Source organism: Crocodylus siamensis, chromosome 1 (genome assembly GCF_052110815.1).
Source record: "Crocodylus siamensis isolate JL-2025a chromosome 1, ASM5211081v1, whole genome shotgun sequence".
Classification (NCBI taxonomy): domain Eukaryota; kingdom Metazoa; phylum Chordata; order Crocodylia; family Crocodylidae; genus Crocodylus; species Crocodylus siamensis.
Genome location: NC_143395.1, coordinates 405,912,605 through 405,928,966, shown reverse-complemented (window position 1 = coordinate 405,928,966; position 16,362 = coordinate 405,912,605). Strand labels below are relative to the sequence as shown.

Below are 16,362 nucleotides of genomic sequence, written 5' to 3'. Positions count from 1 at the left end.
TTTCATGCAAAAATATATTAAGTTCCATAGTTTAGGCTCATGAGGTCAACACATTCCTTAGAAGAGCTGGATATTCCTTAGTATGCTCCTTAGCTAAGTGTAATACTACGGTAGGCAATTTTCTGTCACACCTCAAAGATGGGAAAAGTATTAGGTGTTTGGTGCCAGCTTGATGTTGGAGGTCACTGTGACCTAATTTTTGGGCCATCATTCTTAATTTCCAAGCTGCTTAGCTGTTGCATTTCAACAACATCAAAGTCAAATTGTTTAACTCCATTTCCAAATTCAGAGTTTATTCTGTCAGAGGTTGTGTCAACTTCCTGGACACAATGATTACATACTTTACATGTTGAAATCTATAAGTGTGTTACTGTGTTATATTTTCTACTGTCTACAGGCTGGGTCTCCTGTCACTGTCTTCAGATTCCAGTGATTTTTAAGGTGGTTTTACTCTTTCATCTGGACATAACTATATTTAGTTCCTTCCTCTGAGGGGCAACTACTGTAAAAATGGATTCTCAGAGTTTTTATGGACCTCATTGTGATTAAGATGAAACTTAACTGTGTTTTAGGAGCAAATGTACTTTCTTGGAAAATTATGTTGCATAGGTCCCATCTACCCTGAATTGGGGCATCAAGCATGAGATTATTACTTGACATTCAAAGTTCATAGTTAATTCAATTCCCTGCTTTTCAGGAAGTTTGTTCTGATTAATGTTAAAGTTTAATTTTTCTTACTGTTTAAACAGCAGTTAAAGTACAGACGGTCAAAAAGCCCAAAGCTGAATCGATTCAATCGTTGTAGGTTTCTCTAAAGTGCATAGATTGAACCAATAAGCAAGTAAACTGATGTTCACTTTTCAAACAGGAAGGGCAGCCAGATCCCTGCAGCGGCCCATACCTGTAGTTGCTGATAGTTTTGCAGAGGAGAACCATGCCTCTTGTCACTGATTGACAGATTTTTGTCTCCTTCAAAGGCTGCATAGAATAGGGATCCCAGGTATCATAGATCTGTACATCTGATTACTCCAAGAAAGGAAATTTTCAGTTTGTTAGTATCTCCTTTTCTGCAGGGCAGGGGCCAAGGTAGGGTGTGGGGGGGTGGGGAACGGGACATTAAGAATGCAAATTTTGCACATATGGCACTTTTTTGAAAATTGTTTCCCTTGTGCTTTTCTGATATCATTTTGAGGATCTACAATTCACTCAGTCTCCTCCCTTCAGGGCTTGGAAAAAACTCCACTCAAGTTGGCAAACTGGCTGTTTTTGTTTACTTTTTAGGACCATTTTTTCCCAACCGTTTGAGTTTTAATGATCAGCTTATTTTGGCTGGGAAATTTTACTTCCTGCTTAATCAGGAGCTGATTGGAAAATCTGAGTTTAAGATGACAGCTTTGTGTGTAAATGCCAGTAGGGACTTTGCAATCAGAACTTATGGTAGAGGTGATATCTTTTAACTAGACCAAATAGTAGAGAGTTTGGCTTGTTCTCATGTACCTTTCTTCTGTCCTTGGGACGTATCGGTCTGCATCTTAAAAGGGTGGGGAATAGGGCTGTGCGAAACTTTGGTAGCAGATATTATTTGGAGGAGATTCGGTGGCTGAATCTCCGAATCTGAATCAAATCGAAAGACCCATTAATCTTTCCAACTCGGATTGGAAGCCTCCGAATCTATTCAGAGAAATTCGGAGATTCGACCATAGACTGTACAGACAGGCTGTAGGCAGGGAGCAGGTTGGGGAGCAGCCAGCTTGAGCCAGCTGCCCCGGGCCCCAGCTTGAGCCAGTAGCCCTGGGAGAAGCCACGGTTCCCCCACTGCCCCCCTGCAGGGGAGAGGCAGACAGTGCTAGCAGCCCTGGGAGAAGTTGCAGGAGCTGTGAAATCGAAGTGGGAGCTGAGGGGAAGCCCCTGTTTATTCCCCCAGCCCCCGTGACTTCTCCTGGGGCTGCTGGGTCAAGCCGTGGCTCCCTTGCCTGCTCCTCTGGCTGTCCCCCTGCCGGGTTGAGGCAGGTAGTGCTGGAAGCCCCAGGAGAGGCCACAGGAGCTGGGGAGAAATGATTGGGGAGCTGGGGGGATTGAACTGAAGCTGGGGGGAATGATCGGGGGCTGACATGATAATACTTTGCCTCTAGAGCGCCGTTAGCTCTTTCAAAGATGGTAGTAAATATTTGAAAGGTTTGAAAATATTTTTCCTATTTTACATATGGGGAATCTGTGCGCCAGAGGGAGGCTGTGCCTACACAGAAAACTAACCACGCTAAGCAGTGGATCCCTCAGACATGATGTCTTGCCTCTAAATGGGAAGCTGTGTAGCTATGTCCACAGTAAGTGGCATGAGGACAGGCTAATTGCGACTGCCACCCACCTGCAGTGCCTTGTGGACATGGCTATATCGCTTGTGGCTTAGGTGGTAGCCTCATGGAGTAGCTACTGTGCTTGAGGTTGCTGCAGTTACGCACAATAAGTCACTGTGGGTAAAATATTCAAAAGGACCTGAATCCAATTTCAGAAGTGACTTGGATATTTAATGCAGATTATTTAACTAACTCTGTTAAAAATAACTGTAGTTTATGCCAGAGCAAACTCCCATGTAAGTATGCTTATGCTGGTTTAGTCTACAGGGTAAGTAAATGTATCAACTAATATAAATGTGTCGGCACAGGGGTTTGGACCAGTTTAATTGGTGCAATTTGTGTGTAAGGTAAGGTTTGTATACAATTTTTCAGTAACACTCTGAAACAGAATCCAGGTTCCTAAATCCTTCGTTTAATATTATCAGCATAGACTGCCCAGCACTAATCTGCTAACTAAAACATTATTTTCACCCATATATACACATGGGTGAAAGTATATTTATGTGTGTATATGTATATATATATTTTACAATGTATCTATGACAAGAATTAGAATTTTCAGATGATTGCATTAAGTAAACACTGTATTGCTTTTTTATAATTGACAATATAGCCATTAGCAAACAGATTTGAAACCATGCCAAAATAACAGATTCCACTTTCTTTTCCCACTAGAAAGATTCTTGTTCTGTTATTTCAGCAGGTGTATATAGTAAGATGTATTCATACCAGTTCAAATTTTTAAAATGACTTCTATGAAACTTCATACAGTAATTGAGTTCCAGAAAAGTCCTGGTAAGGATCTTTTAGCTGTTGCAGCATTTGGCATTGCTGTCCTGTGAAATTACTCGTTTGCAGCTGTGGGAATGTACAGTGTGCATAATTACCATTACATCACTTGTTCCTGATTCACTGGCTCTCTTTTCACTTAAAAACTTAAGCTGGTAGTACTTACTAATAATGCTATGCTTTTGTGGAAAAATGAGGACAAAGCTATAGAATGAGACCAGTCATTTGCCTTTTTAGGACAGGAGTGAAACTGAGCTACTCCAGGTGTTGTGTATAATTTTACTTGATTTTTTTTTCTTTTTTTTGTATTTTGTGTTGTCTTTTCTCAGGCACAGTTTAATTTATTTTTCTAGCCTAACAGCATGTCATGTTTTTGCCCTGTTTGAGGGGGACAAACTCAAATGAAACCAGTTAGTGCTAAATAAGTTATTATTGCTCTTTTAAAACAATGTGTATACACTTTTATTACTTTGATATACAGTCCCAACCCATTCTTTCAAGAATGTTTGCCCTTGTGATTTGGCTGCGAGTGATCTGCAGATTCACATGGTCAGAAAAACAGGCTAAAAAATTGAGCTGCTGCCATAGGTTGTGTTTACTGGATATGTACTCTGTTCTCCTCTTTTCTCACGGTGAGATGTTTAATTTTTTTCCCTAAAAGCCTACTTTTCTATTGTTAACAATTTTTAGTTTTGTAATAAAAATAATTTTTTGGGAAGCTATTAGTAATGTGCAATGAATTTATGATTCTTCAGGTGAAATTGTACTCTTCAGATGAAACCTGGCCTTACTGTAGTCAATGGGAGCTTTACTATTCACTTTATAATAGAGGCAAGATTTGTCTTCTAGTTTCTAATCCCAGTTTATATTGTTTTTTGGGTTATTTTAAACAATTCGATGAAATCTGAAGATCAGTCTTCTCTCCTTCTGATACATGGTGTAATTTACATTTCTTGACCCATCGTCTTGTTTACATCCCTGAATCTTCTTGAAGCAGCTTAGAAACTAGCTTACTTTTTGGGTAGTTCTGTATCAACTGTTTTTACTTGCATACAAAACACACATTCCCCTATTCCCAAAAAAGTTAGCTATTGGGAATCATGGTACATCCCTTTAAACAAGGAAATGGAGAGAGCTCAGTCATGTGGGAGCTGAGCTGTCTGATCCCTCTTCTTGATGGTCCCTAATGAGTCAACTGAAGGCTGGATCAGCTTGAGAACAGGCTCCAGGCAATATAGTGCTAGAGGATCCAGCCCTCAGCTGGCTCAGTCGGTGCTGCTGGCTAAGCTGAACTGTCTGCTGGCTCCTCTGGGTGGCTTTTGGCAGACTTGGCAGACACTGCTGCCTGAGCATTTGGCTCCATAAGAAGGGTTTTTGTGCCCGAACCCCCATTCCCCCTTTACTTCAACCCCCTTATCGCCCTGCAAAAATACTGATTGGTGTTTTCAAGGAAAGAACTTTTGTTCTTCGTTCCTCCTTCCCAAAAAAGCAAAGTGAATTTCTTAATTGGAGGCCAGTGGTATGTGAGAAAATATGATCATTTATATCTTTAACTTATCATTTGGTTTAGAGTACTTTGTGCTTTAGAATAAAAATGCTTAAATGAAATGGGTGCAAAACCGATACCATAAGAGGGGTTGTTACTGTTTATGAAAGGCTTGGGGTCTGTGTTTGCAATGCAGAATAATGCAAGGGGCAATATGCATATAACAGAAAATGTTTATGAATGCAATCTTATAATGTATCATTAGGCACCAACTTTTCTATTGCTTTGGCATTTAATGTGATAAATATATAATTAATTTTCAGGAGGATACTTGGAAAATTCTACTTTTGGACTCCAGGCTTTGGTGCTGCTTTACCAGCTTCCTATGTAGCTATTCTCATTGAAAGGAAAAGCAGGTAAGTTGTTTTGTTATGCATTTGCAGCAATGTGCACGTTCTGTTACTGTGCTATAATTATACAGAAGACTAAGGTGCAACAGTGGCAAAATCACCCTGGACACATGCAAAATATAGAATTTTGGGATTTTTTTTCTTGGGGTATTCATAACCTGGTAGTGAAACTGAGGCTAAAACTGAATATAGCATGTGACACTATTAAAGCTTACTATTTGTAGTTTTATTTTTTTAACGAAGTTGCTATTTAGTTTAAAAAAAAAAAAAGGAGGAATGTGGTAATAAAAGTGTGGTGTTCACATAAAGTTGAATGGCATTGTCAATACAGAGGAACACTGAGATTTCATACCCGAAGGTTAGACCCTGGGGACTGAAGTAATAGTCGTGGATAATCCGGGCATGGGGGCATGTGCCTCTGGATCTGCGCAGGGTGGGGCAGGTTCTTTCCAGTGGGTTGGGGCTGTGTCCAGGGCAGGTGGCAGTGGCAGTGGCAGTGGGAGGGAGCTACAGGGTGGGGGGACTGCAGCCACCCCAAAATTCACTGTAGCCCTACTCCACTGGAAAGAGCTTGGCGCAGCCCTGGCGCAGCCCTGGCCCCACCCTGCACAGATATGGGGGCACATGCCTTCCCAAATGAGTGGTGGGAGCAGCGGTTGGCGTCACCAGATGAGTGGGTGGGCACCAGATGAGCGGCTCTTGGATGAGTGGCATGCAGCAGTGGGAACCTCCTCTCCTCCCCACCCCCCCAAACAAGCTGCGGCTTCATCCTGCACCTGCTCCACCCTGGCTGGGCAGCCCCTGCTCAGCCCCACTCTTTCCTCACTGCAGGGGCCTTGATCTCCCACCTTCCACACCCCTTCCCTTCTTTTCCCTTCTCTTCTCCCTACCCTCTCCCCTTTCACCACAATAGACTTACCAGCTGCACACAGTTCTCCAAGCTGGTGGGCTGTGCTTCTTGCTGTGTAGGTGCTTTGCTGCAGCTGCGCGAATGCACGGATCATTTATCAGCCAAATTATAGGCTATATCAGGCCTATTTTTGACACAGACAATTTCCTTTATATTGGTACTGATCCAATATCAGACCAGTATATCAGTGCACCTCTGTCATTTGTTCGTTCATTCATTCTAGTACTTCTCAGAAGGTGGATTCATTCTGGCAAAACTTTGCGTAAGCTAGCTGCGTAGATTCTAACACTCCTGTTGACTTCAATGTTTCATTTCAAAGTAGAACCAGGGAGGCTTTCTTCAGGCCTCACAGGGACAACACCAGTTTAATTTTTACTACATGCCTGGTGCAGTGTGTGTGTGTGTGTGTGTGTGTGTGTGCGTGCAAGTGTTGTGAGTTTTTTTAAATATCAAGTTATGCTTTGGTTAGAATAGCATTTGAAAACATTAAGTATATAGAAATAAGGCTGGTGGTATAGATTTAAACTCCTTCCAGAGGGGAAACTCTTCCAATCTCATATGCCAAACCAATGCACAACTTTGTGATGTCAAATTAGCATTGTATCACTAAAAGTGAGAAATGCATTAGGTGTTTGCTTAAAGCCTTTGACAGCTACTGCTCGGGAAAGAAAAGAAAGGTAAAAACATAAGTATTGCTTTAAGTATGGGTACATTTTGAAAGGATGTACTGTATTTACTTGAAGAAGATGGCCTAATTATAAAATGACCACTCAGTAATTAGATTCTATATATGATGAACATAAATTTGATATAATTTTCCAGGTATAGAATCTAATTTTTGGAGGTTTGTCTTGAATATGTCCAACTCCCACTGCTACAACAGGGAAAATAAAACTTGGGGTTGGGATCAGATAACCCCTTTGCCCTCTGCTTTCTTTCAACTTCTTTCCCCGGCAGCCCCTTCTCCTTCTCTGTACTGTCAAACCCTCCTCTTCCTAAACACGTGGAAGGGAGAAGCAAATATGAAAACAATGACCTTGAAATTGTGCGTAGCTCTAGTAATTCGCATATAATACCCATAGGCTTAGTTCATCCAGAATTGATGCATGTTATCTTTTAGGAAACTGCTGCAAGGTTTAGCACAAGTACTCAATAAACATGCTTTTAAACAGCACTTTGGTTGCTACTTGTGCATACTTTGTATTATATTATATGTATGATATTAGTTAAAAGTCAAAAGGCTCATGATTTACCATAGTTCACTGAGTTGAGTCCCACCAGAGTCAACATGACTTCAAGTTGTGGGAACCCCACAGCTCAGTACTATCCAGTATGTGTGTGTATTCCAGAAACCTTGTCCCCCACAAAGGACTGGAACTGGATGTTCTTGTCACGTATCCTGGGATACTCCAAAAATGTATATGCAGATAAGGCACAGGGCAACCTGGTCTGCCATCACATCATGGAAGGCAGGGCCACACTAATCATATGCGACAGGCTGAGAGAGGGGGGTGACAGAGGGATTCTGGGTTAAATGTTTGAAGCCCCATTTAGTGATGTTTGCCAGGCATTTAAGGCTGGTGAAGAAGCAGGACTCACTGGAAATGGGAAAGAAAGACTCAGCTCAGTTGTGGAAGTGAAGATGAAATTGAAATGTATGGATGTGGTGGCTCACCATGACTGGTAGAGTACTTGCTGTGGGGGACTATGCTTAACGGTCAATACTCTGCACCTTATTTAGATGGGCTCCACTAATGTTTGTTCAGTATATAGTTGTCCTTACTGTTGATTGGCTAGTCAATTTTGTACTTAGTTTCTATTGCTAAGCATATGCTGCTTTTGGCAGCAGTTTAATGATACCTAATACATTTGCATACAAGTAAACTTCATCAAATGTAAGAGGAGGGTTTTTTTCCCCCCATTCTGATTGGAGGAAAAAAATCTCATCTTGTATTTGAGTAAATATGGTATTTCAAATATGTGCAACATATACAAAAATGCATATGTATGTTTATATATTTACTATGTCATAATTAGAAGTGCATTGATACATCAGTTCATATCGTATAGGCACCGATAAAAGGAAAATCGACATTATTGTCAATTGACTTTTTTGGCTGATGTGGCTGATTAATGTTATCTATAAATGCCATGTGCAGGTGTAACGTGCACATAGCCAACCCCATAGCTTGGAGAGCAACATCTGGTTGGTAAGTCTGTTGTGGGGAAGGGGGGAGGGTGTAGATCAAGGCCCCTTGCAGTGAGGGATGGAATGGAGCAGGGGCAAGCACTGGTGCTGCCCAGCTGGGCAGGATGCAGGACAGTGCCTCACCTTGGGGGGGGGGGGGTGGTGCAGGGAGGGAGGGGATGGCTCCCACTGCTGTGTGTACCTCAGGGGGAACAGTGGGGGGGGCATGTGCCCCTGGATCTATGTGTGGGGCAAGGGCGGGCTGCTGCTGGGGGTGGAGGTAGTGCCAGGCTCTTCCTGCTGGGGGGTTGGGTTGAGGCTGTGCTTGGGGCAGGTGGGTGTGGTGCTGGGAGAGGGTGGGTTTGGGGTGGGCTGTGGTCCACCTCCCAGCGCTGTTGTCACTGCCTTCCTTGAGCTCGGTCCCTGCCCAGCTACCCCACCCACAGCATACAGCGGCAGCCCGCCCTCGCCCTATGCACAGATCTTGGGGACACATGCCCCTTATCTCACCTGCCCCTGTGCGTAGCAGTGGTAGTCCCTCCATCTCCATGCCTGGCTCTGTGGCCTGCCCCACCCTGGCCTGGCTGGACAGCCCCTGTCCTAGCCCCAGTTCCACTCCCTCACCATGTGGGCCTCAATCTGCACTCCCCTTTCTCCCTGCCCGCAACAGACTTACTAGCTGGTTGCTGCTCCAAGCTGCCAGGCTGCATATCAACAATCGGATCGGTATTGGTGGATATGACTCATTAATAATCTGCCATCCATATTGGTCCCAGAATTCTTTGTGTGTGTATCCCTAGTAATAAGAACTATTTGATTCCTAGAAGATTGTACTCTGGGAGATCAGAATCTGGAATCTTTGAGTAATGTCAGTTGGCTAAAAAGTTGGTTTCCCACAATGGATTTCCATTGAATTAAATAAATGTATATTTATATTTAGTATTAAATGCAGCTGCCCATGTAGAATTGTGCACCAGAGGAGTACATACACTATACTGAGGTATGCCCTGTAATTTGCAACTTGGAGCAGGAAGAGAAATCAGAAAACCTGTAAGGAGAATGTTATTGCTGCCATGTTAATTATATACAGGAAGTAAATGTCGCATCTTGAAGTAAAAGATTAAAGTTGTTGTTGGGGAAACTATTTAAAATAAACTGTTTAGGTAGAAGATGGAGACGTGTCTCTAACTGTCTATTTTCTATGAATTTAATGCAATAATGCTTACTTTTGTGATTGTATAGTAGTAGAACTAGTACTAATAAAAGTAGTAGTGTTATTTATATTTAGCATGCTCTGTTCACCAGGGCACCTCTTGGGGGTAACACGGAACAACGGTCACAAACTGACAGAGCAGATTTAGGCCAGATATCAGGAAAAACTTCATGGTAAGGGTGGCCAAAATTTGGAATGGGCTTCCAAGGGAGATGGTACTTTCCCCTACCTTGAGGGTCTTTAAGAGAAGGCTGGATAGACATCTGGATGGGGTCATCTGACCATTGGACTCTATGATCTGTTGAGGTCCCTTCTGACCCAATCATCTATGAATTAAATATAAAATGGACAAATAGCATAAAAATCATTTTATTGAAATACCAAATATTTTTCTGTGTTAAAAAAATATAGCTGTTATCATATGCTGCATGATATGTTGCTGCCAACCAATACACTGAAATATGCTTTTCTAATTTCAGATGTATTGATGTGCATAGTTTTCTCTTACAGAAAATCTTTACACTTTTTTTAAATGGAATTTTTTTGGACTCCTGGAAAACTGCCTTTTAAGCTAATACTTGCTGGCAGCTATGTCTGTCTCATTTTTAGTTTATAAGTCAATAGAAGAAAATGGGGAAATAAACTGTGTGTTTTGGTTTTTAGCTCATAAACAAGTTTCTAGCCCTTTAAATATCAGCTAGCAGCTGGCAGTGACACCAAACTTAATCACTTAATCTCTTCCCAAGTGGCTACCCTATTTTAGGTTCCTCAGAGGCATTTGCTTGCACAGCATCCTTGTCAGGCTCTGAACTTGGGAACACAATGCTTGTAAATCAGACTGCCCATGTTGAGTGTTGCTGTTTTTGTGTGCTAGACCAGACTCCTATACACTATATAACCCTTAGAAAACTTCAGGAGCAGATATCAGGGAGTCTTAGGAGAACCAAGTGCATGCATTATACTTGTATGGAGAGGAGACATATGCTTTCTGACCTTTAAGAAACTTGCTTTTGATGATTGGTGGGGAATGTAGAAGTGGATGGCAACTTGAGCAGCAGCGACCACCAGATGATTGAGTTCAGGATCCTGAGGAAAGGAAGAGGAAGAGTAGCCTAGTAAGAACTCTGGACTTCACAAAATCAGGTTTCAGTTTGCTCAGGGAACTGGGAGGCAGGATCCCCTGGGAGGCCAGTAGGAGTGGGAAAGAAGTCCAGGAGAGCTGGTTGTACTTTAAAGAAACCTTACTGAGGGTGCAGGAATGAACCATCTGGATATACAGGAAGACTAGCAAATATGATAGAAGATCAGATTAGCTTAGGGACCTCTTCAATAAACTAAAACACAAGAAAAAGAAGCTTACAAGTGGAAACGTGGGCAAATGATTATGGAGGAGTAAAAAGTATTGTTTGGGCATGCAGATGAAAGTCAGGAAGGCCAAAGTACAACTGAATTTTCAATTAGTAAGGGACAAGGAGGGCAACAGAAGGGCTTCTACAAGTATATCATAACAAGAAGAAGATTAGGGAAAGTGTAGCTCCCTTACTGAATGGGGGAGGCAACCTAGTGACAGATGATGCAGAAAAGCATGAAGTGCTCAATGTCTTTTTATCTCTGCCTTCACAGGCAAGGTCATCTCCTAGACTAGTGCTTTTGGGAGCACAGTTTGGGGAGGAGGTGAGCAGCCAACAGTGGCAAAAAACAGGTTAGGAACTATTTTGGAAAGCTGGATGCATACAAGTCCATGGAGCTGGATACGATGCAGGCAAGGGCGCTAAGGGTGCTGGCTGATGATTGCAGAGCTGCTGGCCATTATCTCTGAAAACTCGTGATGACGGTGATGTGCTGAACAGTTGGAAAAGGGCAAATACAGTGCCCATTTTTAAGGAAGGGAAGAAGGAAGATCCAGGAAACTACAGACCAGTCAGCCTCACCTCAGTCCTTGGAAAAATCATGGAGCAGGTCCTCAAGGAATTCATTTCTGAGCACCTGGAGAAGAAAGTGATTAGGAACAGACAGCATGGATTCACCAGGGGCAAGTCATGCCTGACCAACCTGATTGTCTTCCACAACAAAATGAGTGACTTTGAATGTGGGAGAGCAGTGGACGTGATTTTTAGCAAGGCTTTTGATAACAGTCTCCCACAACAGTCTTGCGAGCAAGCTGAGGAACTATGGGTTGGTTAAATGGACTGTGAGGTGGCTGGATTGTTGGGCTCAAAGGGTGGTAATCAATGGCTCAGTCTAGTTGGCATCCAGTATCGAGTGGAGTGCCCCTTAGTCCTGGGGCTGGTTTTGTTCAATATTTCACGAATGACATAAAGATGTTGAGATCTAGCTGTAAATACCTTTCTCCCCAACCTAATTTCCAAAGACTATATAAAGGGACAATACAAGTAGCCCTAGACACTGCAAAATTATTCTGCCTGGCAATATCTTGTAACCTCTGAAAAACCCAAACTTTTTCTACGGGGGAGAAAAATCTTTCATTGTCTTTGACATAGTATCTCATCCCAGAAAGTGCAAAATTATGGGAAAGAAAAGCTAACCAGGGAGATTGAAGAGAAGAGGGATTACTGATGTCTTCTATATAGCACAATTTTTAAGCAGATGAGTTGGTAGAAGAGGCAGGATTTTAAACCAGAATCCCACCATTCTAATAATAATATTAATTAAAATAAAATCTAATCCCATCTCTAATCTCAAAAAAGATGCAGAAGAAATTTGTTCTGAGGTATGTCTATATCACTACTGGTGGCATAACCCCATACTTCAGCACTGTGTAGAATGTGAGTCCCAACTTTGGCTTTATATGCTGATATAGGAGCTTGGACTGATTGTCCTGCTGTGGTCTCTTAAAATTTCTTTATAGCCACAGCCAACTGGGGGCCTGAAGATGAGATGGAGTGCACTCTTAGCAAGTTTGCAGATGACACCAAGCTGAGGTGGGTAGTATGGTTAGGGAGGGCATGGCTGGAGAGTAGGGCTAGGATTCAGAGAGACCTTGACAAATTGGAGGATTGGAACAAAAAAAATCTCATGAGGTTCAATAAGGAGAAGTTAATAGTCCTACAGAACAATCCCATGCACCAATACAGGCTGGGTATTAACTGGGTAAGCACAATCTTTGCAGAAAAGGACCTGGGGGCTACAGTGGACCATAAGCTGAATATGAGACAACAGTGTGCCCTTGTTGTGAAGCATAGGATTGTTTTGTCCTAAGTGCAGGAATTTGCCCTTGTTGAACCTCGTGAGATTTATTTTGGCCCAATCCTCCTATTTGTTGAGGTTATTCTGAATCCTAGTCCTACCGTCCAGGGTATCTGTTACTCCTCCCAGCTTGGTGTCGTCTGCAGATGTGCTGTGGGTGCGCTCTATGCCATCTTCCAGGTCATTAATGAAAACATTGAACAAAACCAGCTCCAGGGCCAACACTTGGGGCACTCCACTTGATACCAGCTGCCAGCTAGATACTGAGCTATTTTACAACTCTGAGCCCAGTGCTCCAGCCAGTTTTCTATCTACCTTACGGTCCATGCATCCAGCCTGTACTTTCTTAGCTTCCCTGCAAGAATGTTGTGTGAGACCGTATCAAAAGCCTTGCTGATATCAAGGTATGCCACATCCACCGGTTTCCCCTCATCCACAGAGCCAGTCGCCTCCTCATAGAAGGCAGTCAGGTTGGTCAGGCATGACTTGCCCCTGGTGAATCCATGCTGACTGCTCCTAATCTCCTATTTAACCTCCAAGTGCTTAGAAATGGATTCCTTGAGGATCTGCTTCATGATTTTTCCAGTGACTGAGATGAGGCTGACTGGTCTGTAGTTCCCCCTATCCTCTGTCTTTCCTTTCTTAAATATGGGCACTATATATGGCCTTTTCCAACCATGTGGGACCTGTCCTGATTGCCATGAGTTTTCAAAGATGATGGCCAATGGCTCTGTAATCTCATCAGCCAACTCCTTAGCACCCTCAGGTGGATCCCATCCAGCCCCATGGACTTGTACACATCCAGTTTTTCTAAGTAGTTCCTAACCTGTTCTTTCACCACTGAGGGCTGCTGACCTCCTCCCCAAACTGTGCTGCCCGGTGCATAGTCTGGGAGCTGACACTGCTTGTGAGGACTGAGGCAAAAAGGCACTGAGCATTCAGTAAGGGACCCACACTTTCCCAGATCTTCCTCCTGTTACTGACATACGTGTAGAAACCTTTCATATCCCTTGCTAGCTGCAACTCCAGTTGTGCCTTGGTCTTCCTGACTTCACCTCTGCATGGCCAAGCAATGCTCTTATACTCCTCCCTAGTTATTTGATTCCACTTCTTATAAGTTTTCTTTTTGTGATTTAGTTTACTGAAGAGTTCCCTGCTAAGCCAAGCTGGTTATCTGACATACTTGCTAGTCTTCCTGCACATCGGGATGGTTTGTTCTTGCACTCTAAGGCTTCTTTAAAGTACAGCTAGCTCTCCTGGACTCCTCTCCCCCTCAGTTGGCATTGGTGGGGTCACAACTAGAATACTGTTTTCAGTTTTGGGCCCCCCACTACAGAAAGGATTCAGACAAATTGGAGAGTTGGCTATTTGAGATGCTAGTGGTTTTTTTTTTTTAATATAAATTGGATTAGATGCATATTTAGTAGTGATTCTTGGTCCATTGTACAAAGTGTTCTTCTCTTGCAGCTGCCTTTATTATAGTAAGGAAAGTCATGTTTCTGTGAGGAAAGTTAAAGTTTCTGACTTAATCTGGCACACTGGGAGGTGGATATTGTCTGTTGGAATCAAGTGAGAGAATCTCATGAAGTGCGTTCTTTTTGATTGTAGGTATTGGTGGATTTTGCCTCTTTATGTCTTTTTCCTATTCTCTAACTTTTCAGTAGTTGGCAGAGACTCTGGAAAAAAAAATTGCAGGCATGCTGTTGGTTTTTTATGTCATGTATCCAGGCAGATGAAAGCAAAATGTTTTGAAAGGTTAAAAAAAAAAAGAAAAAAAAGTCATACTCCCTTTGCCAGAACGTATCAACAAAATTAAACAAAGTAAGGATTTTTGTAACTTTGCTCATTTGCCAAGTTTTAGTAAGTGATTTTTTGTTTTTTTAATTTTCATGAATATTATGATAGCCTAACAGTTGTCACACAAGTAGCGTGAAACCTGGTATAAAATCCCTTGTCAGTTATCCAAATGATTTGATAATGGCATTGGGATGATAAGCAAGAGTTCACTTATTTCTCTAATAAAAGCTAAAACAGACTGAGTTGGATATGTAGATTTTAGTATGGGTATTTTTAACTATAAATTCCTTTTAATTATTTCACTTTATGTCCTGTATCAGAAATGTGCATACATTTCTTTTTCTTTTGAGATAACTTAAGACTCCCTAGTTATTTAAAAAGAAAACTTTAGGCTGTTCATTGTCTGACTAGGAAGGATATCTCCTAGAAGTATATAATGTTATTTTTTTTTAAGTTCTTATGCAAATGAGCAACAAAAGAAACCTTTAGTAGAGGAAAAGTCTGCCCTGTGTTAATGCTTGACTTCTGGCAACTTGTAATGCCTCCCTCCTTGTTATACCTTTTCATTTTGTCCTCCAGAAGTAAACTAGGCATCACTTGATGAAATCACTTATGTTTTTCCTTCCCAACCCCACTTCCCTGGTAACTTACTCTTTGTATTTTACTAAGCTTTGTATTGAGCAACTTTGATAGTATGTTCTCTTAGAATTTACGTTTCCAATTCCTAGTGAGCAGCATTTTTGGCTCTTATTTGTTGATCTGAAAACTGATGTATTGTTGAACCCCCTTTATCATTGCTTAATAATTCAAGGCCACAGTCTTCAGATAATCTGAATGCCATTTCTAGTCTAATCAGTGTGGGACAAAACATATGATGAGAGAATTAATCTTCAGAATCACAAAACCATGTATTATCATGTGGTTCTAGCTGTATTGGTGTAGTTGGAAAACATGAAATACCAAATAGAAGTGCAAAAATACTGAGAGTCGGTTGTTCTCTTGAAATGTTGTTGTGGGCCTGGCTGAAGGCAAGTGTTGGAAATCTCACCAAAATGTGTTTGTCTTAATGACTCCCCGCATCTCTTCTCCCTCTTCCTCATTTCTCCTACCCTCTTCCCCACCCCCCTTGCAACTGGGGAGGTTTAGATGGCTAACTAAACTTCAGAATAAATTAGCAGATAAAGAATTTTTTTTTGGCAAATATCTAGTTGGTTTAATAAAAGAGATCACCTCTGCCACAAGTTTTGATTCCTTTTGCCTCTAGACTAATATGGCTACACCCTGGATGCCTAACTAAACTTCAGTAATTTCTGAGGTTTTTCATGCCTATTTTCCCAGAAATAAGTGCTGCTTTCTGTGAAATATTTTGCAGTCTGTGCATATTTTTAAAAAATTCTACTGCAGAAGTAATGATGCAAATATTTATTAAAAATGGAATTTGTGTTACAAAAATATTAAAGTATATTTTTAAAATGTGTTAATATAAATCTGTGAAGTTTAATGGATACACAATTAGACTGCAGTTGAAACTAGTAATCATCCTACCTTGTGTGCCCTTCACTGTTAATTAAACCACAGTAAATTGCACCAAACAAATCTAATTGCACCTAATCTAAATAAATGTCTGAAGCAGTTTGATCCTTTTGGTCCTTTTTTCTGCCTTCTAAGTTTGCCTTGGGCTGAAATAATGTTTACACTGGCTGGTGATATTATAGCGGCGCCTGTCTCGTCGGTATAGGTAAGATTGTTCACGGGTGCTATTATAAAACCTGAAGTTTAGGGCTTCATAATTTGGTTGTAAAAACTTGCTCTAGGCAACTCTTGAAAACTAGGTTTTAGTTAAAAACTTAGTTTTTCATGAACAGTTCCTGTGTACTGGAGTTACTCTTCAAAGTATTTAAAACATTTAACATTTTAAAAGGTGATATGTGCATGCTGTATATTGTAGAAAGAGGATAATGTCTGTTATGTGTAAATCTGATGTATAGCAGAGTAGAATTCGTGAATG

General features: G+C 41.6%; 1 protein-coding gene across 2 annotated transcripts in view; it reads left to right on the top strand.

Moving 5' to 3' along the window:
- Positions 1-16,362, top strand: part of TMEM135 (transmembrane protein 135) — a 346,955-nt gene that overhangs the window by 48,664 nt on the left and 281,929 nt on the right. For both annotated transcript variants that reach the window (XM_090030607.1, XM_090030608.1), the window contains one exon: positions 4,953-5,045. In XM_090030607.1, the coding sequence (XP_089886733.1) occupies positions 4,953-5,045 (93 nt within the window). The remainder of the gene's footprint in view (positions 1-4,952; positions 5,046-16,362) is intronic.